At 41.4% G+C, this 26,087-nt stretch overlaps 1 protein-coding gene across 3 annotated transcripts in view; it reads left to right on the plus strand.

The window, feature by feature from the left end:
- tle3b (TLE family member 3, transcriptional corepressor b) overlaps positions 1 to 26,087 on the plus strand; it is an 85,897-nt gene that overhangs the window by 15,991 nt on the left and 43,819 nt on the right. Inside the window, exons 5-8 of one of the 3 annotated variants that reach the window (XM_079555105.1) lie at positions 2,189 to 2,233; positions 15,089 to 15,151; positions 19,467 to 19,541; positions 24,877 to 24,912. In XM_079555105.1, coding sequence (XP_079411231.1) covers positions 2,189 to 2,233; positions 15,089 to 15,151; positions 19,467 to 19,541; positions 24,877 to 24,912 — 219 coding nt within the window. Of the gene's footprint in view, positions 1 to 2,188; positions 2,234 to 15,088; positions 15,152 to 19,466; positions 19,572 to 24,876; positions 24,913 to 26,087 lie in introns of all 3 variants that reach the window. The other 2 variants (XM_079555107.1, XM_079555106.1) reach the window with 2 other exon arrangements.

Consider the following 26,087-nt stretch of genomic DNA (forward strand, 5'->3'; position numbering starts at 1 on the left):
GACCTCATGTTTGTCCAGCTCTAAGTGGATCTGCTCCTGGATCAAAGATGTGAGAAGTTTGAGAATGATCTGTGAGTCTTTTCCCTCATTGTCAAAAGCGCCTAAACCAGGACCTTCAGGAGCTGCTCCAGGCCGTCCTCCATGAACCTGCTGATCTGCTGCTCTGAGCTTCTTCATTGATCTCCTAATATTGTGATGATGAAACATGCACAAACACGACTCTGCAGCTCTCGTCTCCTCCTGCTCCGTCGTGTTTGTTTGAGTGTCTGGTGCGAGCAGATTCCAGCTCTCATTAGCTCGGCTCATTTGCTGTTTATCACAGAAGAGCCGCTTATTTGTGAACGAGCACTTGAAGTGGAGTTCAGCTGAAGTAAGCGACGCGAGCCTTGAATTCCCCTCGCGTGATGTAACTTCAGCGTGTGGAGGGCGGGCCGTGGAGAAGCAGATGTTTGTGTTGGTTTGTGGCTGATGAAACTGAAACTGGCATCAGGTTCTTCTGTCGGAGGAAATGAGGTGATTATAGAGCTCCACAGTCCCGCCTCCTCTCCACAGTCCCGCCTCCTCTCCACAGTCCCGCCTCCTCTCCGGCCCGGAAGTAAAACCCCCCTCGCTTTGAGACCGTATTGATTTGGAATAAAGTCTTTAACTCTTGGGCTGAATCCAGCTCTGTGGTTCTAAAGCGACCGCAGAGTCAGACGCAGGTGAAAAAAGCACGTCTGAGATCCATCTAGTTTAACTGCGAGCCTTCGTCCTAGAACTACATTACCCAGGATGCTCGGGAGTCCCATGATCTACTACGAGGCTTTTGATTGGTGGAGCTTCACGTTTTACAGTGACGTTAAACTCTTTATATTTGGATTTTTGGAAAATCGATGGCCGTGTAGACAGGGATTTTTTGGCTTCCGGACCGGAGCAACAGGACTGCAAGGGGCGGGACTGTGGAGCTGTATTACGGTGACTTTACTGTGGGGAAAGAATCAGGTTTGTTAAAGCAGCAGGTTTTCACTCAGAGGTTTATGCTGAGATTCTTGGCTAGTTTTCCCTTTAACATATAAAAGACTTTTTTTTTTAAAAGGAAACTAAACTAAACTTACCCTGATTTCCAGATGTTTCCATATTTCCAAATACCGACAGGTTTGGTATCCACGTGTAGCAGGAAAGGCTGTGGCCGAGATGTAATCCAAATATGGTCTTATCCTTTGTGGGAGATGGAACAGTTTGGGATTTACATTTTTTTATTTTTTATTTTAGAACAGTTCTGAAGATTGGAACATTTTTGGAAAAGTTTGCAAAAAAAAATTTGATTATATTATATTTAATTTTTTTTTATGACATTATTTTTTCATTGTTATTTTTTTATATATATAAAAAATATTTTTTTTAGAACAGTTTGTATAATGTCCCTCAACATGGCAACGCTCCCTGGTTTTTCCCACGCTTCTTCATTCATAAATACTGACATGTTTGGTATCCACGTGTAGCAGGAAAGGCTGTGACCGACGCTGTAATCCAAATATGGTCATTTCCTTTGTGGGAGACAGTTTGGAAAATTAATGAACTTTTGAATATTTTTGAAAAGTTTTGATTATTATTGTTTTGTTTGTTTTTTTATGTGAAAGTTTTGGAACATTTTGGAAAATATTTTTGATTTTTTTTTATTTATTTATTTATTTCATTTTTTTTTTTTTTTTTTTTTTTTAGAAAAGTTTTTGAATAGTTTGAACATTGTGGAACAGTTTGCAAAATGTCTGTGTCGCTCCCTGGTTCATTCATAAATACTGACATGTTTGGTATCCACGTGTAGCAGGAAAGGCTGTGACTGAGATTTAATCCAAATATGGTCATTTCCTTTGTGGGAAACAGTTTGGAAAATTGAGGAACTTTTAAATTTTTGTGAAAAGTTTTTCTTTATTGTTTTATGTTTTTAATGTGAAGGTTTTGGAAACGTTTGGAACATTGTGGAAAAAGTGTTGATAATGTCAGATCGTCATGGAGACCAGATCAACATTAGATTTGTGCCGTCCAGTCAGTGAACTCAAACCTCGGACTTCCTTCACGTGAACCTGACTCCGGCTCGTTGTTTGCTCGGCCCCGGGAGGTTCATGTTGACTCAGGGTTTAAAGTTAAACATGGCGTCTGGCGTGTTGTGTCTGTGCTGATGTTTGTGGTGTTTCTCTGTGTGTTTCAGTATTACGAGATGTCGTACGGGCTCAACATCGAGATGCACAAACAGGTGAGGACTCAACAAACTCTGTTCTTATCTTTGGCCAAAGTTTCCATTGAGTTTCAAATGTTAAGAAAAGAAAATCCTTTATTGATCTGATTGAACAACGGGGAAGTTCACTTGTTGGATTTGCACAGGATCCGCCGCTGCCGTTTGGGTTTGGAAAAAAGTGTCGGTTCTACTGGTGTCGGAAAAATACAAGTGTTGAAAAGGAAAGAAATGTGACAAAATGTAAAAGAAAAATATTGGGGCAAAAAATTGGAAAAACTGGGAAAGATTGACAAAAAAAGTTGGGGATCACATGGGTAAAAATGAGGGAAAAGTGAAAAAATTAAAAAAAATCAAAAAATTAAAATAAAATTGTAAAAAAAAACAAGAATTGGGGAAAAAATGAGAAAATGTGCTTGGTTCAAATCGGTTAAATAAATGATACAAATGTAAAAGAAATGAAACACAGGGAAGAGGAATAAAAGAACATTATTCCTCTGTGCCCCGCCCCCTCTGTGCCCCGCCCTCCTCTGTGCCCCGCCCTCCTCTGAGCCCCACATAACGGCCTGGTGCAGTTTGAGAGGAGTCGCTGACGCCGCTGACAGTTCCCGCGGTCAGAAACGGCTGCCGGGCCTGACGGGCCGAGGCCGGGCCTGACGGGCCGAGGCCGGGCCTGACGCGGTGGCGCTGTGACCAGATTAAAGCCGAGTGTTTGCGTTTGTGTGGTTGGGCGTCAGGAGGAAGTCTGTGATCATCACTGACAGCTCACTGTCCTGCTGGTGAAGTGAGGTCAGGGGTTGTTTAAGCTCACGGGGAGCCGGCATTTAGAGCAGCTTCAACCTGAAGCCAGTCCCAGTCCCAGTATGCAGAACCCAAGTATATATATTTTATATTTATCTTTCAGACTGCAGGGACAAGCAGATCATGTTTAAAAGACTCTGTTCCCCCCCGGACCCCCTTCCTTAAAATGCAGTCCCAGTCATTTTGTACATAGACTGGAGCATTTAAGATATATATATTTTAAATATAGGAAAGAAGGAAGTAAAGGAGGAAGGAGGGAAGTAAAGAAAGAAGGAAGGAAGGCGGGAGATGGAGGAGGAGGCTGAGGAGGAGGCAGAGGAGGAGGCGGCGGCGAAGGAGGCGGAGCAGTGGCGAGGGCAGCTCAGGGCCCGCCTGTGCAGATGAATAATTTATGGCGGGTTTGGGAATTGTTTGCCAAGGTGATGATGCTCGACTTGTCTCAAAGCCAAAACAAACGGACTACAAGAACACACAGTGCCTCCCCGGGGAGGTCACCGGGCCCTCACCGGGCCCTCACCGCCGCCGCTGCCGCCGCCGAGCCGGGTCAGAGGGGCTGCTGGGACGCGTTAGGCAATTAGTGTGTGGAGGTGTGTGAACGCGGGACTCACGGCGCCCCCTGTCTGTGGCACATTTAAATGTCAGTCATTTGTCAAACAGACTCAGAACTCACTGAGTTGGATCATCGTCAAAGGTCAAAGGTCAAAGGTCTTCTAAATAATACTTTAAATCAACAAACAAACACATCTCCACCAGATACTGTGACCCTGACTTCAGTTTTCTGCTGTTCCCACTTCACTTTGTGTCGTTTTAAACTCAAAGATCTAATACTGGAGAAATACTATCGAGTATCTGCTCCAAAAGCCCTGTACAGTGTCATCAAACACCTCGTATTTCCTTCATACTGTGTTGAGTTATTTCATGTCTCTTTGATAAATATAACTGACTTTATATCAGATCTGGCAGGAAAAAAATGTTTTTGCAGTTTTTCATATGTTATTCCAGTTTTATCAGAGCCACAGACTTTAGCTCCATTTGTTTCTTTAAAACAGTATTTCTGTACTTTTTAACCAACTTTTTAACCCACGGTATCACTGCCCCATGTTCGATATTATATATATATACAGTATATTCCCTGAACCTGGGAACGAATGGAGGAAACAAAGCTACAGATAAAGAGTCATATCAGCAGAAACAAACTCTTTACATTTGTAGGAGAAGCTGTTCTTCGCCTGCATTACTTTGCCCTTTTCAATATTTTTTAAGATGAAATGACTTTGCCACATGATGTTCTGGATGTTGAGGTGTTTTTATGTCTTAAAGGAACAGGAACATCCATTTTTCCACACTGAGATCTGTTCTTACCTGAGCTTAGACGTAGGGCTGTGCAATTAATCGAAATTCGATTACGATTTCGATTACAACGGTAAACGATTACAAAATTAGCATAATCGCAAAAAATCTATTATAATTTTTTTTTTTTCATTTTTTTTTCCACATTTTTTATTTTTTTTTATTTTGGGATTTTTGTCACTTTTTCTGCTGGATTTTTGTCACTTTTTGATGAATTTTTGTCATTTTTTGATGAATTTTCGTCATTTTTTTGGATGATTTTTTGTCACTTTTTTGATGGATTTTTTGTCACTTTTTTGATGGATTTTTGTCACTGTTTTGATGGATTTTTGTCACATTTTTGATGAATTTTTGTCATTTTTTGATGAATTTTTGTCATTTTTTTGATGATTTTTTGTCACTTTTTTGATGGATTTTTGTCACTTTTTTGATGGATTTTTGTCACTTTTTTGATGGATTTTTGTCACTTTTTTGATGGATTTTTGTCACTTTTTTGATGGATTTTTTTTTAAAGGCAACAAATAATCGTTAATCGAATAATCGTGATTTCAATTATGACTAAAATAATCGTGATTATTATTTTTTCAATAATCGAGCAGCCCTAGTTGATGTGTACCTGTCTGCTCAGTCACACAAAACGACCAAAGATGTTGTTAGCATTTGACCTCTCCCAGTGTATTCCTATGGCTCCAAACGAGGGTGAAGTTAGAAGTGACCGAGCTCTTCCACGGACACAAAGAGCTCAGGTAAGAACAGATCTCAGTCTGGTAGAACGGCGGCCTGTTCCTTTAACCTGACAATGCTAATCAGGAAGCTAACATTAGCATTAACATTCCACTGACCGGACACCTCCATATGGACCTGACGGTTTGGCTCCGTGGTGGTAAAGGTGTCGGTGAGAGGAGGTTGACCTGTAGGAGGCGCCGCTGCGGTCGCGCATAAACGTTCCCGCGGCGTTTGTCCGGTCACGGCTCTTAATGGCGGCGATCGATCGTGCGCCTCCTCAAACCTCGCGCCGCTGCTTCCCCCTCGCAGCCGTGACGATGTTGCCGGGGCTCCAATCCTCCCGCCCCCGCTAATGATGATGCTTTATGAGCCTCTATAGACCCCCCCACACCCCCCCGTCCTCCCCAGCCCACTCCCAGTTATCCCTCATTAATTTCCCGCGCGGATCGGATCGACAGGCCGAAAATTCAATTTAATGACCTGCCTCCGCGCTGCGCCTAATATGATTTTACAGGCCGCCCCGGTCAGCCCTCCCCGAGTCCAATTTACATAACGATCCGCCGGGCCAGATAGCGTTGTCGGGGCAACGGAGGCAGAGGACGGGGGAGGGGCGGGAGGCGGGGTAGTTTGTGGAGGAGACGGAGAGGGGAGGGGTTTAACACGACAGCTCTTTAACCTCTTACCGCCCCCCGCAGTTCAGCTGTACCCAAATCTAAAAGGTCACAGCCTATAGACCAGTGTAACACCTCATTTGAAAGCTAAGACCTACAAAACTGAACGAAGATTTTTGCCGCCTGTTTTGCTGCATTTTTCAAGAAGCTTTTAGATTTGGGAAAAGCCGAACTGGAGAAGAAGCTCTCGGTTCAGGTGCAGGCCTCAGTGTGGAGGTTGTTGGTGTCAGAGTGTAAAAAGGACAACACGTTTTTAGTCTGTGTTTATTTTATGACGCCTTTTCATCCACAAATATTGACATATTTTATTTCCACGTTAACGGTGCTCCAGATTAGATTACATTTTATTTTATTACTTTAGATCAATCCTAGTTTCTGTGCCAGCTTTGATTAGCTGCTGTTAGCTTTAGCATCCTGCTGTTAGCATTAAAATACTGTTGCTAGCCGCGCTGATCAAAAATATAATCAACTCAGCGATTCAATCCTCCAGGTTCTGTTCCCTCTAAAGGACGTGTAGGTTCATGTTCACGGAGGTTTAACTTGTATTGAACAAACTTGTAGCTAAACGATGTTTCTCAGGGAGTCGCGTGAGGCTCGTTCGAAGCCCTGACTTCACTTTCCGATGAAAAGACGGATATCTCCGGAACCGAACGTGACCGAGACTTCCTGTTTCTTGGCAACAGGTTTGTCCTAAAGACAGGCTGATCATTCCAGAGCTGGAAACATCTGGAATTAAAAAAAAAAAAAAAAATAGTTTTAGCTCTCTAAAGACGATGCTTCTCTAAAGACGATGCTTCTCTAAAGACGACGATGCTTCTCTAAAGACGATACTGCTCTAAAGACGATGATTCTCTAAAGACGATGATTCTCTAAAGACGATGCTTCTCTAAAGACGATACTTTCCTATGGAGACGATGCTTCTCTAAAGACGATGCTTCTTTAAAGACGATACTTTCCTATGGAGACGATACTTTTCCAAAGACGATGCTTCTCTAAAGACGATACTTTCCTATGGAGACGATACTTCTCTGAAGACGATGCTTCTCTAAAGACGATGCTTCTCTAAAGACGATGCTTCTCTAAAGACGATGCTTCTCTAAAGACGATGCTTCTCTAAAGACGATGCTTCTCTAAAGACGATGCTTCTCTAAAGACGATACTTCTCTAAAGACGATGCTTCTCTAAAGACGATGCTTCTCTAAAGACGATGCTTCTCTAAAGACGATGCTTCTCTAAAGACGACGATGCTTCTCTAAAGACGACGATGCTTCTCTAAAGACGATGCTTCTCTAAAGACGATGCTTCTCTAAAGACGATGCTTCTCTAAAGACGATACTTTCCTATGGAGACGATGCTTCTCTAAAGACGATGCTTCTCTAAAGACGACGATGCTTCTCTAAAGACGATGCTTCTCTAAAGGCGATGCTTCTCTAAAGACGATGCTTCTCTAAAGACGATGCTTCTCTAAAGACGACGATGCTTCTCTAAAGACGACGATGCTTCTCTAAAGACGATGCTTCTCTAAAGACGATGCTTCTCTAAAGACGACGATGCTTCTCTAAAGGCGATGCTTCTCTAAAGACGATGCTTTTCTAAAGACGATGCTTCTCTAAAGACGATGCTTCTCTAAAGACGATGCTTTTCTAAAGACGATGCTTCTCTAAAGACGACGATGCTTCTCTAAAGACGATGCTTCTCAAAAGACGATACTTCTCTAAAGACGATGCTTTTCTAAAGACGATGCTTCTCTAAAGACGATGCTTCTCTAAAGACGATGCTTCTCTAAAGGCGATGCTTCTCTAAAGGCGATGCTTCTCTAAAGGCGATGCTTCTCTAAAAACGATGCTTCTCTAAAGACGATGCTTCTCTAAAGACGATGCTTCTCTAAAGACGATGCTTCTCTAAAGACGATACTTCTCTAAAGGCGATGCTTCTCTAAACACGATACTTCTCTAAAGACGATGCTTCTCTAAGACGATGCTTCTCTAAAGGCGATGCTTCTCTAAAGACGACGATGCTTCTCTAAAGACGATGCTTCTCTAAAGACGATGCTTCTCTAAAGACGACGATGCTTCTCTAAAGACGATGCTTCTCTAAAGACGATACTTCTCTAAAGGCGATGCTTCTCTAAACACGATACTTCTCTAAAGACGATGCTTCTCTAAGACGATGCTTCTCTAAAGACGATGCTTCTCTAAAGACGATACTTCTCTAAAGGCGATGCTTCTCTAAACACGATACTTCTCTAAAAACGATGCTTCTCTAAAGACGATGCTTCTCTAAAGACGATGCTTCTCTAAAGACGATGCTTCTCTAAAGACGATACTTCTCTAAAGGCGATGCTTCTCTAAACACGATACTTCTCTAAAGACGATGCTTCTCTAAGACGATGCTTCTCTAAAGGCGATGCTTCTCTAAAGACGACGATGCTTCTCTAAAGACGATGCTTCTCTAAAGACGATGCTTCTCTAAAGACGACGATGCTTCTCTAAAGACGATGCTTCTCTAAAGACGATGCTTCTCTAAAGACGACGATGCTTCTCTAAAGACGATGCTTCTCTAAAGACGATGCTTCTCTAAAGACGATGCTTCTCTAAAGACGATGCTTCTCTAAAGACGATACTTCTCTAAAGACGATACTTCTCTAAAGGCGATGCTTCTCTAAACACGATACTTCTCTAAAGACGATGCTTCTCTAAGACGATACTTTCCTATGGAGACGATGCTTCTCTAAAGACGATACTTCTCTAAAGACGATGCTTCTCTAAAGACGATGCTTCTCTAAAGACGATGCTTCTCTAAAGACGATGCTTCTCTAAAGGCGATGCTTCTCTAAAGATGATGCTTCTCTAAAGACGATACTTCTCTAAAGACGATACTTCTCTAAAGACGATGCTTCTCTAAAGACGATGCTTCTCTAAAGACGATGCTTCTCTAAAGACGATGCTTCTCTAAAGGCGATGCTTCTCTAAAGACGATGCTTCTCTAAAGACGATGCTTCTCTAAAGACGATGCTTCTCTAAAGACGATACTTCTCTAAAGACGATACTTTCCTATGGAGACGATACTTTTCCAAAGACGATGCTTCTCTAAAGACAATGCTTTTCTAAAGGCGATGCTTCTCTAAAGACGATACTTTCCTATGGAGACGATGCTTCTCTAAAGACGATGCTTCTCTAAAGACGATGCTTCTCTAAAGACGATGCTTCTCTAAGACGATACTTCTCTAAAGACGATGCTTCTCTAAAGGCGATGCTTCTCTAAGACGATGCTTCTCTAAAGGCGATGCTTCTCTAAGACGATACTTCTCTAAAGACGATACTTCTCTAAAGACGATGCTTCTCTAAAGGCGATGCTTCTCTAAAGACGATGCTTCTCTAAAGACGATACTTCTCTAAAGACGATGCTTTTCTAAAGACGATGCTTCTCTAAAGACGATGCTTCTCTAAAGACGATGCTTCTCTAAAGACGATGCTTCTCTAAAGACGATGCTTCTCTAAAGACGATGCTTCTCTAAAGACGATACTTTTCTAAGACGATACTTTCCTATGGAGACGATGCTTCTCTAAAGACGATGCTTCTCTAAAGACGATGCTTCTCTAAAGACGATACTTCTCTAAAGACGATGCTTCTCTAAAGGCGATGCTTCTCTGAAGACGATGCTTCTCTAAGACGATACTTTCCTATGGAGACGATGCTTCTCTAAAGACGATGCTTTTTTAAAGGCGATGCTTCTCTAAAGACGATGCTTCTCTAAAGACGATGCTTCTCTAAAGACAATACTTCTCTAAAGACGATGCTTCTCTAAAGACGATGCTTCTCTAAAGACGATGCTTCTCTAAAGACGATACTTTCCTATGGAGACGATGCTTCTCTAAAGACGATGCTTCTCTAAAGACGATACTTTCCTATGGAGACGATGCTTCTCTAAAGACGATGCTTCTCTAAAGACGATACTTTCCTATGGAGACGATGCTTCTCTAAAGACGATGCTTCTCTAAAGACGATGCTTCTCTAAAGACGATGCTTCTCTAAAGACGATGCTTCTCTAAAGACGATGCTTCTCTAAAGACGATGCTTCTCTAAAGACGATGCTTCTCTAAAGACGATACTTCTCTAAAGACGATGCTTCTCTAAAGACGATGCTTCTCTGAAGACGATGCTTCTCTAAAGACGATGCTTCTCTAAAGACGATGCTTTCCTATGGAGACGATACTTCTCTAAAGACGATGCTTCTCTAAAGACGATGCTTCTCTAAAGACGATGCTTCTCTGAAGACGATGCTTCTCTAAAGACGATACTTCTCTGAAGGCGATGCTTCTCTGAAGGCGATGCTTCTCTGAAGACGATGCTTCTCTAAAGACAATGCTTCTCTAAAGACGATGCTTCTCTAAAGACGATGCTTCTCTAAAGACGATGCTTCTCTAAAGACGATGCTTCTCTAAAGACGACGATGCTTCTCTAAAGACGATGCTTCTCTAAAGACGATGCTTTCCTATGGAGACGATGCTTCTCTAAAGGCGATGCTTCTCTAAAGACGATGCTTCTCTAAAGACGATGCTTCTCTAAAGACGATGCTTCTCTAAAGATGATGCTTCTCTAAAGGCGATGCTTCTCTGAAGACGATGCTTCTCTAAAGACGATGCTTCTCTAAAGACGATGCTTCTCTAAAGACGATGCTTCTCTAAAGACGATGCTTCTCTAAAGACGATGCTTCTCTAAAGACGATGCTTCTCTAAAGATGATGCTTCTCTAAAGACGATGCTTCTCTAAAGACGATGCTTCTCTAAAGACGATGCTTCTCTAAAGACGATGCTTCTCTAAAGACGATGCTTTCCTATGGAGACGATGCTTCTCTAAAGACGATACTTTTCTATGGAGACGATGCTTCTCTAAAGATGATGCTTCTCTAAAGACGATGCTTCTCTAAAGACGATGCTTCTCTAAAGACGATGCTTCTCTAAAGACGATGCTTCTCTAAAGACGATGCTTCTCTAAAGACGATGCTTCTCTAAAGACGATACTTTCCTATGGAGACGATGCTTCTCTAAAGACGATGCTTCTCTAAAGACGATACTTTCCTATGGAGACTATGCTTCTCTGAAGACGATGCTTTTCTAAAGACGATGCTTTTCTAAAGACGATGCTTCTCTAAAGACGATGCTTCTCTAAAGACGATGCTTCTCTAAAGACGATGCTTCTCTAAAGACACGGTGTATTTATTGTAGAGACGGTGTTTCATTGTAAAGATGTTTCTGAGCATGTAGAAGAGCGTGCAGAGGAGCGTGTAGATAGAGGATCGTGTAGAGCTTAGAGGAGCGCATAGAGGAGCATGTAGAGGAGCGTGTAAAGGAGCGTGTAGAGGAGCATGTAAAGGAGCATGTAGAGGAGCGTGTAGAGGAGCATGTAGAGGAGCATGTAAAGGAGCATGTAAAGGAGCATGTAAAGGAGCATGTAAAGGAGCGTGTAGAGGAGCATGTAAAGGAGCATGTAAAGGAGCATGTAGAGGAGCGTGTAGAGGAGCATGTAAAGGAGCATGTAAAGGAGCATGTAGAGGAGCGTGTAGAGGAGCATGTAAAGGAGCATGTAAAGGAGCATGTAAAGGAGCATGTAAAGGAGCATGTAAAGGAGCATGTAAAGGAGCATGTAAAGGAGCATGTAAAGGAGCGCGTAGAGGAGCATGTAAAGGAGCATGTAAAGGAGCATGTAGAGGAGCGTGTAAAGGAGCATGTAAAGGAGCGTGTAGAGGATCCGGGCGGAGCGTCTGGGCTGAAGGCGGATCCATCCGTCCAAACTCCCTCTAAGTGCTGCTCTGCTTTGGGATCGTCTTGCAGCTCTTCCCTCGCGGTCGATGGTGGAGATGCCGGAGATGCCGGAGATGGATGAGGGGGGAGCGAGTTAACCTGTCTGCCCCGGGGGCCGCGCCGTAATGATGAAGCATCGCTCTCGTTAGTCTCCTCGGACGGACGGCATTAGCATATCTCAGCCTCTTAATGAAATCAGGCCTAATGGAGGTCCAGAGGGAAGTGCATTTGTTTTAAGGCCATCACGATTCCGCCGCCGCCGTGCAGAAAGAGCGCGGTCGTGTTGCAAAAGCAAAACAAAGAGATGCGGCTGTTATTAATACACACATTAGCCTCAAAGTTACTTTACCATTTCATGCCTTATTCATTCAGCTCAGCCTCCCATAAACTTTAGAAAAATGAAAGAGTTTAACAGAATGAAGTTAATGTGCGTGTCTCGACTTTTGATGAGTTTGTTTTAATCTCCCGTTTGGCTTTACCCAAATCTAAAAGCTTCTTTAAAAGAAAACATCAAAATAGCGACAAAAACTGATAATGAAAAAGCAGAAAATGCGATGTAGAAGTATGGTATGTTTTTATTTAGACAGGGACAGAGCACAGTTTAACATTGACCAAAAGGAAATGCTCATTACCACCTGTCGTCCCAGGGCAGGTTGATCTTACACAAAACTGATTTTAAATATAGATGAATAATCCGTGACCATGGATTTATACATTTCAACATCATCATTAACATACATTTAATTCAGATACGATAGGTCCTTTTTTAGATACATCCTGTTTCCAGGTGAACGGCCCCTCCCTCATGGCATCGTTACTGATCATGAGCAAGTTTGATTTTCTAGAAGCAATTTTTTTGTCAAATGCGCAAATCAATGAATGTCGTACATTAAAAATCTATTGGCCGTGAGTTCCACTGACCCAGCGCGATCACAGAGAAGCAGATTTAGCAGTTTTACATTTTTAGTGATTGGCGCAGTGGCCTATGGGACGGCACATTGCTCCTAATCACCGGTTAGTTTGCACCAGAGGTCCCTATGCTAAAGTGGCTATGATAGTTAGCATTGAGGCTAACTCCTTCCTAACTGACAGCCCAATTTGGAAGCTTCTTATCATGGTTTGGCGTTAGACCTCTTACCAATCTGCTCGTTTTGTAAGGGGCCTCTGTAAATGAACAAGGGCTGGTACCTGTTTAACAGCTGATTAGATCATGTGATACATCATGTGATCAATAAAGGGTGTATCAGGTAATGCGATAATTTATACAAAATACACAGTACAAATTAAAAAGAGTGTGCACACCATATACAGTATTCAACACTGTGTACAATCAGTACATTAGATTGTATTCAATGCTCGGCCCAAATCAATCATGAATCCAGCTAATCCACTCTTCTCAAAAATCCACATGGTTCAAAGTTTGGAGACATTGGTATGACGGCCTCTTGAAAGTTTAGAAGGTTTTATTGTTTGTCTTTCGATCTGGACCATGAGTCTGTAATAACGGTCTTTGAGAGACGTCCTGATCCTCTGACGGCTCCTCACGTGTTTCTGTTTTGCCCATTAGACGAGTTAGCGCCAGTTTGTAGCTGATTCTACGCTAAGATTGGAAGTTCCTCCATTGACCATCTGCCTTTGCTTTTACATGGACAGACCGCTGAGGGAGTGGAGGAATATAAATATTGAGGGACTATTGTTGACCATAAACTGAACTTTAAAAGCAACACTGACATCTTCAAGAAGTGTCAACAACACCAGCACTTAGACGGCTACAGGTCGAAAAGTCAATTCTTCAGCTTTTCACTTTTGATCTCCTGGGATGGTTTGGTTCCCTCAGTGAAGTGAGCAAAAGCCTCTTCAATAAGATCATAAGGCTGAGTGAGAAGATCGTTGGAGCCGCACAGGCACCTCTGAAGACAATATTCAAGGGCGTGGCATTGAAAAAGGGCCGGTTTATCTCATCGGACTCGACTCATAACCTCCATGAGCAGTATTCTGCCCTCTCTAAACGTCTGTAGTGTGTAGTTTGGCAGATGGCGAACAGACTTGACATGAAGGCAATGTTGAATGACTTTGAGCCACGTTTATTGCTCCTATCAAAGGTTTTGTAAAACTGTAAATTAACAAACTTAAAGATGCAGTCAATATTTGCATGGAAACAGCTGACAGTATGTCACAAACATAGCTTAAAAACGTCTGTAACAGAAAAAAGTAGCTGCAAAAACAATAGAAAAAGTCTGCTAGCTTAGCCGCGGCTGATTAGCATAAATTAGCATTACTATCGCGACTATTTAACATAACAAAACATCGTTAAATTACAGGCATATGCTCTCAAAAGCTCCGCGGAAGATGTAATGAAGACCCAGAGCAACTACTGCTTGTGTTCATGACTTTTGCACAACAAAGATGGTGGCCGAACAACTTCCTTTTTTGCCAAAACATGGCGTGAACAGACTCACCCCTAGAGGGTAGTGCAACACTTTAAAATAACTAAAAGTCCTTGGGAGACAGCACAACCAGGATCAGCTGCTTCGTCTGAAGGAGGTTCTCTTCCCCCAACGGTCCATGTCTTCTCTTCTCTTAAGGGGAGACACTACAGGCAAAACTCAATTTTTTCAGTTTTCAGTTTTTGGGCCAAATTGGTCTCTGAACATACAAGCTTTCACCTGGAAACAGAAAATATGCCTAATCTTCACAATAACATGTTTAAATATTGCGCTGATTCAATGTTCTCCCATAGACTTATATGGGACAATGCAATTTCAAGGGCCTTTTTCTCAAAACACATTTTTCTGTCATTGTGGCGACACTATGTCCACGTCAGTCGGACCTAAAGACTTCACATTTTCCAGCCTTGGACTGAACAATATTTGGAAGATTTTTTCAGAGGGATTTTTTATTATCTCATCCCTTAAGCCCCATTTATTGAGTTTTGAATGTCAAAAAATGAGGCAAAAATTACATTTTTACAACATTTTCCACTAAAAAACAGCTTATTTTAAAACTAAAAAAGAAATCCAAAATCCCCTCTGAAAAAGTCTTGGTAACTCATATATCAATAAAATGAAACCATACATTTGAATGTAGCTCTATCCATTATTCAGATTTCGTCGCCGAAAAGATGGGACATTTGGGGCATTTTTAGGCATAAAACACCTTGTTCTTACATGAAAAGATAAAATGACAGAAAACTTGCCATGTATTTTTTTCTTACATTTATGTCAGTGATCGACAGCAAAAGTTTCAAATTGATATCTGAAAATATACATTTTTTTCCTATTCACCTGCAGTGTCTCTCCTTAAATGGACATTAGAGGACAGCGTGGCCTGGGCTTCCAAGTCTTTTTAACTTGACTAACCGATGCGTTCCTTAATATGTATCATTGTTTTATTTTACGTTTGTTTTGTGGACGTTTTGATTTGACTTTTACTTGTACAAAGTTCCTTGGTTTCCATTTGTGTCTTACTCCACATTCGCTTGATCTTTTTTTTAACGTACGTCTCCTCTTCCTCTTCTCTTGCAGACGGAGATCGCCAAACGCCTCAACGCGATCCTCGCACAGATCATGCCGTTCTTGTCTCAAGAGGTACGGCCGGTCCAGCGCGGCTGCGTTTAAAAAGAGATAATCGGATTAGCAGAGAACAGTACAGCAAAGTGACTTACCCGTGGAGCTCTGATCAATCCTTTCAAAGGTTTAGCCGGGGTTAACGTCTTAACCTAGTTGGGTCATGTGTGCGCCCAAAACCCAATCAGCCGTCATTTAGCGCCGGGGCTGACCACGAGAGCGGAGTGTCGTTTTTAGTGATGTCAGAGGTTCAGCTCCTGGACTCAAACCGTGACACAGTAATTGGCTTGTTGCACGGTGTGGCTATGCTAGCTCCTCTGACCTGAAGCTGTGGGCGCTAGTACTTCCTGTTCGTATTCATTTCCATTAAGATTAGCTTAGACCAGTGAGTTCCTGGTAGAAATATTTCCATAGAGGAGACGTTTATGTTTGTAAGGATCAGGGAGTTTGTCTTGAAGCTAAAGGCTAATTTAACCTCTTAACTCCCGCCTGAACCGAGAGGATCTTTTTTCCTCACGTCATCAGATTTTTTTCCCATCATTTTTGTCACTTTTTGGTCACTTTTTTTTTTTTTTCATTTTTTCGTCAATTTTTTATCACATTTTTGTAATTTTTTTTGTCACATTTTTATCACATTTTTGTCATTTTTCGTCAATTTCTTGTGACATTTTTGTGACATTTTTGTGACATTTTTGCCACTTTTTCATCAATTTTTTGTCCCTTTTTTGTCAATTTTTTATCACATTTTTGTAATTTTCTTGTCACATTTTTGCCATTTTTTTGTCACATTTTTGTCACATTTTTGTCATTTTTCGTCAATTTCTTGTGACATTTTTGTGACATTTTTGCCACTTTTTCATAAATTTTATGTCCCTTTTTTGTCAATTTTTTATCACATTTTTGTCACATTTTTGCCATTTTTTTTGTCACATTTTTGTCACATTTTTGTCATTTTTCGTCAATTTTTTGTCAATTTCTTGTGACATTTTTGTGACATTTTTGCCACTTTTCCATCATTGTTTTCGTCGAGAAAATGTGCTCGGTTCAGGTGGGAGTTAAGCGGTTAATGCATTACACAACTTGAAATAGTGCCTTTATATATATTTTTATAGCATGTTAGCCTTTAGCTTCAAGACAAACTATCGTCTCTGATCTGAACTTCATGATTTGAACACAATAAATGATCATCTACCGGGAACTCACCGCCCACAACATAATCCTTAGAAAATATGATGATTATTCCAGGACAAGAATACAGACAGGAAGTACAGGCGCTCACAGCTTCAGGTCAGAGGAGCTAGCGTAGCCACACCGTGCAACAAGCCAATACAACAGTGAGCGCTGACTCCTCCCATGTGTCCTCCACTAAAACCTCTGTCCCCAACGGCAGTGCTAGTGCAGGTGTTAAAGCTCAGGGACTCTGGAGGTTCTTAGCTTCAGCCATTTTGAGTGAACAAATAAAACACAGAATAGTGTCTGAGAACTAAGACAATATTCTTGCTATTACAGAAAGCTATGACTCCTAAACTATCATGGCCTTTAGCTTTAATTTACACAGATCGACACAACTGCACAAGCTAACGTAACATCTGTCCTACTAATACATACTTAAAAAGAAAAGAGTATTTTCTTTGAACGCCTCCCAGTGATGGTGTTTTGGGCCGAGTTGGAGGCCCATATTAACGCTAATTTAAATGCACAAAACAAAAAATAAGATTAGAAAAAAGACGTTTTCTGTTGTGCTTCTTGCAGAATGATGTGGACAGACACTACTTTAAAGTTCTGAGGAATAATAGAAATAAAAAAGCTGTGAGAACATTAGATGCCCTTAACAAGGATTTCTGTATTGTATGTCTCCGAGGTGTCCATTATCAGAATAACTGGACGACGCGGCGGTTGCTTCCACGGAGTCCAGTTATTCAGATAATGGACGCCTCGTTGCGCATTATCCGCTTATACCCTGGTCCAGCAACTGAAGCTGTTCATCGGGGCCTGTTTGCTTATTTTTTTTAAGTCTTGGGCAGGAGTTATCTCACTTTTTGATTAGTTTTACCTGAAAGTAGTTCCAGCTCAGTTGTTTATCGTTACTATGGAAGCAGCTGCAGTGGAGTGATAGATACAGGGTTAGTGCTAGATCGTCTGCTCCGGAGGGACGGTCTGCTGTTTGTATAGATCTATGAGTTGGTTTGTCTAAAAATACAAATAATCCTAATCCGAACCCTAATCCGTAAGGTTGACCCCTTAACTCCCACCTGAACCGAGCACATTTTCTCCAGTTTGGCTTTACCCCAGTCCAAAAGCTTCTGGAAGAAAGCTGTGAAAATAGCAACAAAATAATGATGGAAATGTGACAAAAAAGTGAGAAAACATTGACAAAAAAAGTGACGAAAAATGTATGTAAAAGTGGCAAAGATGTCACAAAAATGTCACAAAAAATTGACAAAAAGTGGATAAAAAATTGACCAAAAAATGTAAAAAATGATTAAAAATTGACGAAAAATTGACGAAAAAATGTCAACAATTTCACAATTTGTGACAAAAAAATGACAAAAATGTGACAAAAAAGTGACAAAAATTTTTACAAAAATGAAAAAAGATCCTCTCGGTTCAGGCGGGAGTTAAGAGGTTAACCATTTCCCTGGCCCTAACCTTAATTTGTGTCATGATATCTCACGTTTTCACAGCAGACTGTCCCTCCGGAGCAGACCATCTAGCACTAACCTAGATACAGACGGCATCTCTGGAATCCCCCATATATGGTCATTTTTGAAAACAGTTAAGGGGGAAAACAATTTTGAAAAAATGAAAATTTTCTCTAATTATTCAAAAACTACTGTAACAAACGCTGAATTATGAATACAGTTTCTACTAAATAATGATACAAAGACATGGGGAGGAGCAAAGTGGTTCAACAGCCCATAAATACATGAATAACGGAGAATGCTAACTTGATGCTACATGTTAGCATCGTGCTAATGCTAACGGTTAGCTAGCGCGAGATACAACTGCCGTTTTTTCACTTCTACTGCACAATCTGCTGTGAGAAAATATCCATATGGGCCCGATTTACACTTGACTTTATTTGTATGTGATAAATAAGTTGATATTCCACCAGAAAATGGCAAAAAAGAGTGGAAAATTGTGTTTCTCTAAAGATTATATTTTCCCCCTCGGCGAAGCCACGCCCCCTTCTATGACGAGATGCCGTCTGTATCTATATAGAACTTGATTTAACTGTTGCTGGAGTAGGTGTACATTATCACTTTTTAACGGAGTATTCACCCAGACCATGGTATGAATATGTAAATACAAAGAGTTGAATGTAGTTCCCTCCGTGTGTGTCCACCTGTCCTCACCTGCTGTTGTCTCTGTAAAGACTCTGTTTGTTAAGTGGTGACGTCACAGCTCGACTCCGGGTTCACAGATGTGCGAGAAACTACAAAAAACTCTTTAAAACCATAATCAATATTTGTGAAACTCCACAGAGAGTTACTGAACAGACTTATTTATCAGAACCATGAGCCAAACATGCTGAACCTACTGCTGTAAAAGTCATGTGCCAAAATCACTACATCCGGGTTAGCGGAGATAAATGCTAACGCTACGCTAACCCCGGAAGTAGCGACTTTAGTAAATATCACTTTTTTAGCAGGTGCGGCATTTTTGGCTCATGAGTCTGAGAAATAAGTCGGTTCAGTAACTCTCTGCTGAGTTTCACAATTATTGATGGATGTTTTTAAGAGTTTTTAATGTTTTTTTTCCGCATATTTGCCGGTCTGCCAGGACCCGGAAGCGGAAGTCGTGACGTCACACTTAACAAACATTTTGTGAAAAGAAAAAAAAAAAGGCTAGTGTTAGCCACAAGCTAACAGCTAATTAGCGTTCATGCTAACTTCTGATAAAGAACATTTTTTGGAAACATTATTTGTCTGAAACGAAATGAGTTTACACAGTTTAGAGACGGAGGTCAGATTTAGTGATTGATTTGTGAACGAATTATTGAAAACTCACCAGTCACTTCACTGTCAACAGTCATGATTCACCTCCTTTAACTCATTTGCCACCGATTTAATACATTAGACTCAGCGATTCAAACAAGTTTCTCTGATTTTCTCTTCTCTCATGAGACAGGAAGTGGCTCATGGCAGCACTTCCGGTTGGATGTCAAAATAAAACAGGCAATAATGTTTTTTAACACCAAAGTTATATCTGGTGCGGCTCAGAATCCGCCTGTAACGGACTTCCCTGTAAATCCCACTTTCTTCTCCATCCTGTGTTTTTGTGATGACATGATTGAAGCCCCGCCTCACACCTGTGTTTGTGTCTCCGCCCTCAGCACCAGCAGCAGGTGGCCCAGGCCGTGGAGCGGGCCAAGCAGGTGACCATGACCGAGCTGAATGCGATCATCGGGGTACGTGGACTTCCCAATCTGCCTCTCACTGTGTGTATACCCCCTTTACTACCTTCATTCAGCCCGGGGCGGGGGCAGAGCGGGGGCCCAGCGGACACTGCCTCAGAGCTGCATTAGCCTCACCGCTACGTTAGCCTCACCGCTACGTTAGCCTCACCGCTACGTTAGCCTCACCGCTACGTTAACCTCACCGCTACGTTAACCTCACCGCTATGTTAGCCTCACCGCTACGTTAGCCTCACCGCTACGTCCTGCGCTTGGAACTGTTTCCTGTCCTTGTTTTATCTGTTGAGGAGTTTATAAAATGTTGATATTCGGTCACAAAGCTAACGGTTAGCGCTAATGCGTAGCTGCCAAGCTACTGGAAACTACCGTAGTTTTCCGCTCTTTCCCACCGTCCTCCCTTATAAGTGTTGACCTGTAAGTCTCCTGTATTATAACAACATAATAATAATAATAAAAGATCCCTCTGCCACTAGACCAGTGAGAAATGCCGCCGGCTGCAGGGTTTTACATTTACATTTTTGTGTTCTAGTTTACAGAGCGATATTGGCTGATGCAATATCTGCATCACAAAAAGCCGCAATACATGATACAATATACACAAAAACAAACAATGCACTGAATAATGTGTGGAAGTTCAGTTTCAGTCAAACATTTACTAACTTAGTTCAGTTTTAGTCTTGTTTTGGTCCCGTAGTGTTTTTCATGTTTCTTCAATATCGTTCAGCCCTATTAGAAATTGTGATTTTTATAAAGAAATGAGATTTAAAAAAAAAGCCTGTTTTTCATTGAAAACAACATGACACAGAAACACAGACAGTTAAAAAGCCTGCGAGGTCAAGTGCCCGTTTTGCCTGAAAAATGACCGTATTTTACCCCATCTTGGAGCTTGTTCGTGGTTATGGGAAAACATCCTTTTATTTTCAGATCCAAAACAGTTAATGTTAATGTGACGCTTTATGAATTAGAGATGCACAATAAACCTTAATCGAAACTGCAAACTCTTCTCACGCTCTGTGGGGTTGGACGATCCATCCATTTTCTTGCACTTGTCCGTGTCCGAGTCGTGGGGGCGGCTGTTGGAGCTGCACCGACCCCTTATGGCGCCCCCTGGAGGTGGCGGGTCCACAGGAGGACGGCCTCATGGTTCTAACCAGGCATGTTGGTCTCTCATAAGGAGCTTCTGACCCGTCACCTATAGGACCTGTCCTGGAGACCCTACAGGGGCACGAAGCCCCCGCACAGAGCTCCAGGATCAGTCAGGCTCAAACCCTCCCCCACGTTAAGGTGGCGGCTCCAGGAGGGGAGGGATGGACGATATATTCTCCATTTTTGATTCAATTTCATTTTTCTCTAAATTTTATTTTCCATCGTCTCGTCCAAACTCCAAAACTAGAAGCTGTAGAATCTGTAAACCTGAGGATGATGAAGTCCCGTAACGAATAAAAACGGAACTAAAATAGGCTCCTTCTTTTTTTAATCTCCCTTAATTTATGCGAGAACAGGAAACAGTTCCGAGCGCACAGGAAGTTGCGTAATGTACCCGATCTGAGCCGTTCCCCCAGAATGCATTGCTGCTCCGTCCTCTGGGCGGCCGGCCTGCCCCCCCCCCCGAGGTTCACGATGTGTTTGATTCAAGTGTGTGGACTTTGTTTTATGGACTAATGATTCTTCCTCCACTGATGTCCAGAGACGACCCGGGTCCAGCTGTGGTCACATCTGCATGTTTTATGTCCGGAAATAAGTTAAAGCCAGAGATTTACAGCGTCTCCTTTAACGCCTGAGGTTTCATGTCCCAGTTTAAAGAGGCTAAACTGAACCTGTGTGAGCTTCATTTATGTTTCATCACAGGAAGAAACAACAACACAAGCCGGGTTCACTTTTCCATTCACAAACACTGACAAGGCTGGAAAAGTGTGGAAAAAATGGGAAACGTTTTTAAAATGTAAAGAAAAAAAATATATATATTATAATAATTAAAAGTTTAGAAAATTTTGAATACAAATTGTAAAGGTTGGAAACATTTTGGTTAAAATGGGAAACATTGTTAAAATCTAAAAAAAAAAAAAAAGTTGAAAAGTTTTCAACATTTTTGAAAAACATAATTGAAAAGTTTGGAAATAATTGAAAATGTTGAAATTGTGGAAAAATAATTAAATTAAATTCAATAAATAATAAATAAATTAAAAATTAAAAAAGGAAGTTGTTGAAAATTTAGGAAAACAATTGGAACACTTTAGAAAATTTAGAAAAAATATATATTATTGGGGGGAAAAAATTAAGATGTGTGGAAAACAATGGAAATGTTTTTAAATATTTTGGAGAAAATGATTGACAATTTTGAAAAAAAAAAACTTGGAAATGTTTGGAAAAAAGGAAGGAAAATTATAAAAAGTTTGAACAGTTTTGAAAATATCCTCCAATATGGCGGCGCTCCCTGGTCTTTCCCACGCTCATTCATTCATAATACTGACATGTTTGGTGTCCATGTGTAGCAGGAAAGACTGTAATCCAAATATCAAAATTCGATTACAATATTAGAAGACAATGTGTGGCAAGTTTTCTCTTTATTTTCTGTTTTCATATGAGAATAAGACATTTTCTTGATAAAAACGGCCAAAATGAGCTCATTCTAGGCATTACTAAAGATAAACTTTTATAAACTCACTGAGCTGCTCCACAAGGTGAAAGATCTGTTCCACAGTGACTCACTCTGTCACTGATCATTTACCAAAACTGATCCAGCAATGGCTAATGCAGAGTGAGCGCTCACTTTATCACAAACAATCTTTGATCTGGAGTTTAGTAACAACAGCAGTAACTTCAGGCTCTGAGGCTAAAGCTAAAGCTAAAGCTAAAGCTAAAGGTAAAGGTAAAGCTAAAGGTAAAGCTAAAGGTAGAGGTAAAGGTAAAGGTAGAGCTAAAGGTAGAGGAAAAGCTAAAGGAAAGCTAAAGGTAGAGGAAAAGCTAAAGGTAAAGCTAAAGGAAAAGCTAAAGGTAGAGCTAAAGGTAAAGCTAAAGGTAAAGCTAAAGCTAAAGCTAAAGGTAAAGCTAGAACTAAAGCTAAAGGTAAAGCTAAAGGTAGAACTAAAGCTAAAGGTAGAGCTAAAGGTAAAGGTAAAGCTAAAGGTAAAGCTAAAGGTAGACCTAAAGGCAGACCTAAAGGTAGAGCTAAAGGTAGAGCTAAAGGTAGAGCTAAAGGTAAAGGTAAAGCTAAAGGTAAAGCTAAAGGTAAAGCTAAAGGTAAAGCTAAAGGTAGAACTAAAGCTAAAGGTAGAGCTAAAGGTAAAGGTAAAGCTAAAGGTAAAGCTAAAGGTAAAGCTAAATGTAAAGCTAAAGGTAGAACTAAAGCTAAAGGTAAAGCTAAAGGCAGAGCTAAAGGTAGAGCTAAAGGTAGTAGTCCTGATTTGGTCCTGGTTTGGCCCTGGTTTGGTCCTGGTTTGGTCCTGGTTTGGTCCTGGTTTGGTCCTGGTTTGGTCCTGGTTTGGTCCTGGTTTAGTCCTGGTTTAGTCCTGGTTTGGTCCTGGTTTGGTCCTGGTTTAGTCCTGGTTTGGTCCTGGTTTGGTCCTGGTTTGGTCCTGGTTTGGTCCTGGTTTAGTCCTGGTTTAGTCCTGGTTTGGTCCTGGTTTGGTCCTGGTTTAGTCCTGGTTTGGTCCTGGTTTGGTCCTGGTTTAGTCCTGGTTTGGTCCTGGTTTAGTCCTGGTTTGGTCCTGGTTTAGTCCTGGTTTAGTCCTGGTTTAGTCCTGGTTTAGTCCTGGTTTAGTCCTGGTTTAGTCCTGGTTTAGTCCTGGTTTGGTCCTGGTTTGGTCCTGGTTTAGTCCTGGTTTGGTCCTGGTTTAGTCCTGGTTTGGTCCTGGTTTGGTCCTGGTTTGGTCCTGGTTTGGTCCTGGTTTAGTCCTGGTTTGGTCCTGGTTTGGTCCTGGTTTGATCCTGGTTTGATCCTGGTTTGGTCCTGGTTTGGTCCTGGTTTAGTCCTGGTTTGGTCCTGGTTTGGTCCTGGTTTGGTCCTGGTTTGGTCCTGGTTTGGTCCTGGTTTGGTCCTGGTTTGGTCCTGGTTTGGTCCTGGTTTAGTCCTGGTTTGGTCCTGGTTTGGTCCTGGTTTGGTCCATGGTTTGGTCCTGGTTTGGTCCTGGTTTGGTCCTGGTTTGGTCCTGGTTTGGTCCTGGTTCGGTCCTGGTTCGGTCCTGGTTCGGTCCTGGTTCAGTCCTGGTTTGGTCCTGGTTTGGTCCTGGTTTGGTCCTGGTTTGGTCCTGGTTTGGTCCTGGTTTGATCCTGGTTTGATCCTGGTTTAGTCCTGGTTTCGTCCTGGTTTAGTCCTGGTTTGATCCTGGTTTGATCCTGGTTTAGTCCTGGTTTGGTCCTGGTTTGGTCCTGGTTTGGTCCTGGTTTGGTCCTGGTTTAGTCCTGGTTTGGTCCTGGTTTAGTCCTGGTTTGGTCCTGGTTTGGTCCTGGTTTGGTCCTGGTTTGGTCCTGGTTTAGTCCTGGTTTGGTCCTGGTTTGGTCCTGGTTTGATCCTGGTTTGATCCTGGTTTGATCCTGGTTTGATCCTGGTTTGGTCCTGGTTTGGTCCTGGTTTAGTCCTGGTTTGGTCCTGGTTTGGTCCTGGTTTGGTCCTGGTTTAGTCCTGGTTTGGTCCTGGTTTGGTCCTGGTTTGGTCCTGGTTTAGTCCTGGTTTGGTCCTGGTTTGGTCCTGGTTTGGTCCTGGTTTAGTCCTGGTTTGGTCCTGGTTTGGTCCATGGTTTGGTCCTGGTTTGGTCCTGGTTTGGTCCTGGTTTGGTCCTGGTTTGGTCCTGGTTTAGTCCTGGTTTAGTCCTGGCTCAGACTCTGCCATCTTTAATAACGACTAAAGTGTTGGAGTCTGGAGAGAAAAAGAACCGAAAATTAGCGAAGAAAAAAATCTAAAATCTGGAACAGTCTCATGAGGATGTGAGACCGGCCTCGACTCTGACCATGTTCAAATCCAGACTGAAAACAGATCTTTTTACTCGTGAATATAACAAATAAACCTGCCTCGATTCATATTTTCATCAGTGAGATTCTACAATGGAGATAAAAGAAAAAACAATATTTAAAAGCGTTTCCAAACTGCTGCCTCCCAGAAAGGACATGACCATATTTGGATTACACCAGTGTCTGTGTGTCTGTGCGGGAAAATGTTGTCGTTACTTCCTGTAAATGAGTAACTTTCTTCTTCTTTGACCCTGACGTTAAATCTGAGACGTTAAAGGAGAAAAGCGTCTTCAGATCCTTGAACCTGCGGCGTCTGGCGATGGTCAGGCCCAAAAAGCTTCTGACTGTGGTTTAAATGTTTCTCTTCTCTCTCCACGAACAGCAGCAGCCCCCCCACAGCGTGCTCCCCGCCTTCATGGTCAGTGCTGCGTCAGTGTGTGTGTGTGTGTGTTTACTTGCTGTGAGAAAAAGCATGAGCCGGAGTTCTGCGGTGATTTGTGGGGAACTGACATAAAAAAGTGACAGATGTGTAAAAAAATGACTGACATGTTTAAAGGCGCGTTATGGAACTTCTATGTTGTGCTTTATTCTGTCTTGAGCTCTGAGCCTGTTCCTACAGATGTGCACAAAATGTATTCACCAAGGACTGGGAGGCTTTGTGTCTGTAGATTCCTCCAGACTGATAGAAAAGTGCATTTTAACTAAGGATGCTCTGATCCGATACTTGGAGCCTCTTTCCCCCCGCCTTAAAGGGATGTTTCAGTGTTGAGTGTTGCTGATTTCTGGAGATATTTTTGTTTGTAATTCATGCAGTTATATAATTGTCTGTGTCCATAGAATCATTTAAAATACCTTATATTTCAGGTCAGTTATATTCCAAACATGATTCTATGGACACAGACTAGGGCTGCTCGATTATTGAAAAAATAATAATCACGATTATTTTGGTCATAATTGAAATCACGATTATTCAAACGATTATTTGTTGCCTTTAAAAAAAAACATCAAAAAAGTGACAAAAATACAGCAAAAAAGTGACAAAAATCCATAAAAAAAGACAAAAATCCATCAAAAAAGTGACAAAAATCCATTAAAAAAAGACAAAAATCCAAAAAAAAATGACAAAAATCCATCAAAAAAATGACAAAAATCCATCAAAAAAGTGACAAAAATCCATCAAAAAAATGACAAAAATCCATCAAAAAAGTGACAAAAATCCATCAAAAAAAATGACAAAAATCCAGCAGAAAAAAGACAAAAATCCATCAAAAAAATGACAAAAATCCATAAAAAAAGAAGACAAAAATCCAGCAAAAAAGTGACAAAAATCCAGCAAAAAAGTGACAAAAATCCATTAAAAAAGTGACAAAAATTCATTAAAAAAAGTGACAAAAATTAAAAATTTGAAAAAACACATAAAAAAAACAATTAAAAAAAAAAAAATTATAATCGATTTTTGGCGATTTTGCTAATTTTGTAATCGTTTACTGTTGTAATCGAAATCGTAATCGAATTTTGATTAATTGCACAGCCCTAACACAGACGTTTATATGGTTAGTCTGGTGTTATAAGTGATTTGCCTCAGGTGCTCTG

This window comes from Gobius niger (genome assembly GCF_951799975.1).
Source record: "Gobius niger genome assembly, chromosome: 4".
Lineage (NCBI taxonomy): Eukaryota > Metazoa > Chordata > Actinopteri > Gobiiformes > Gobiidae > Gobius > Gobius niger.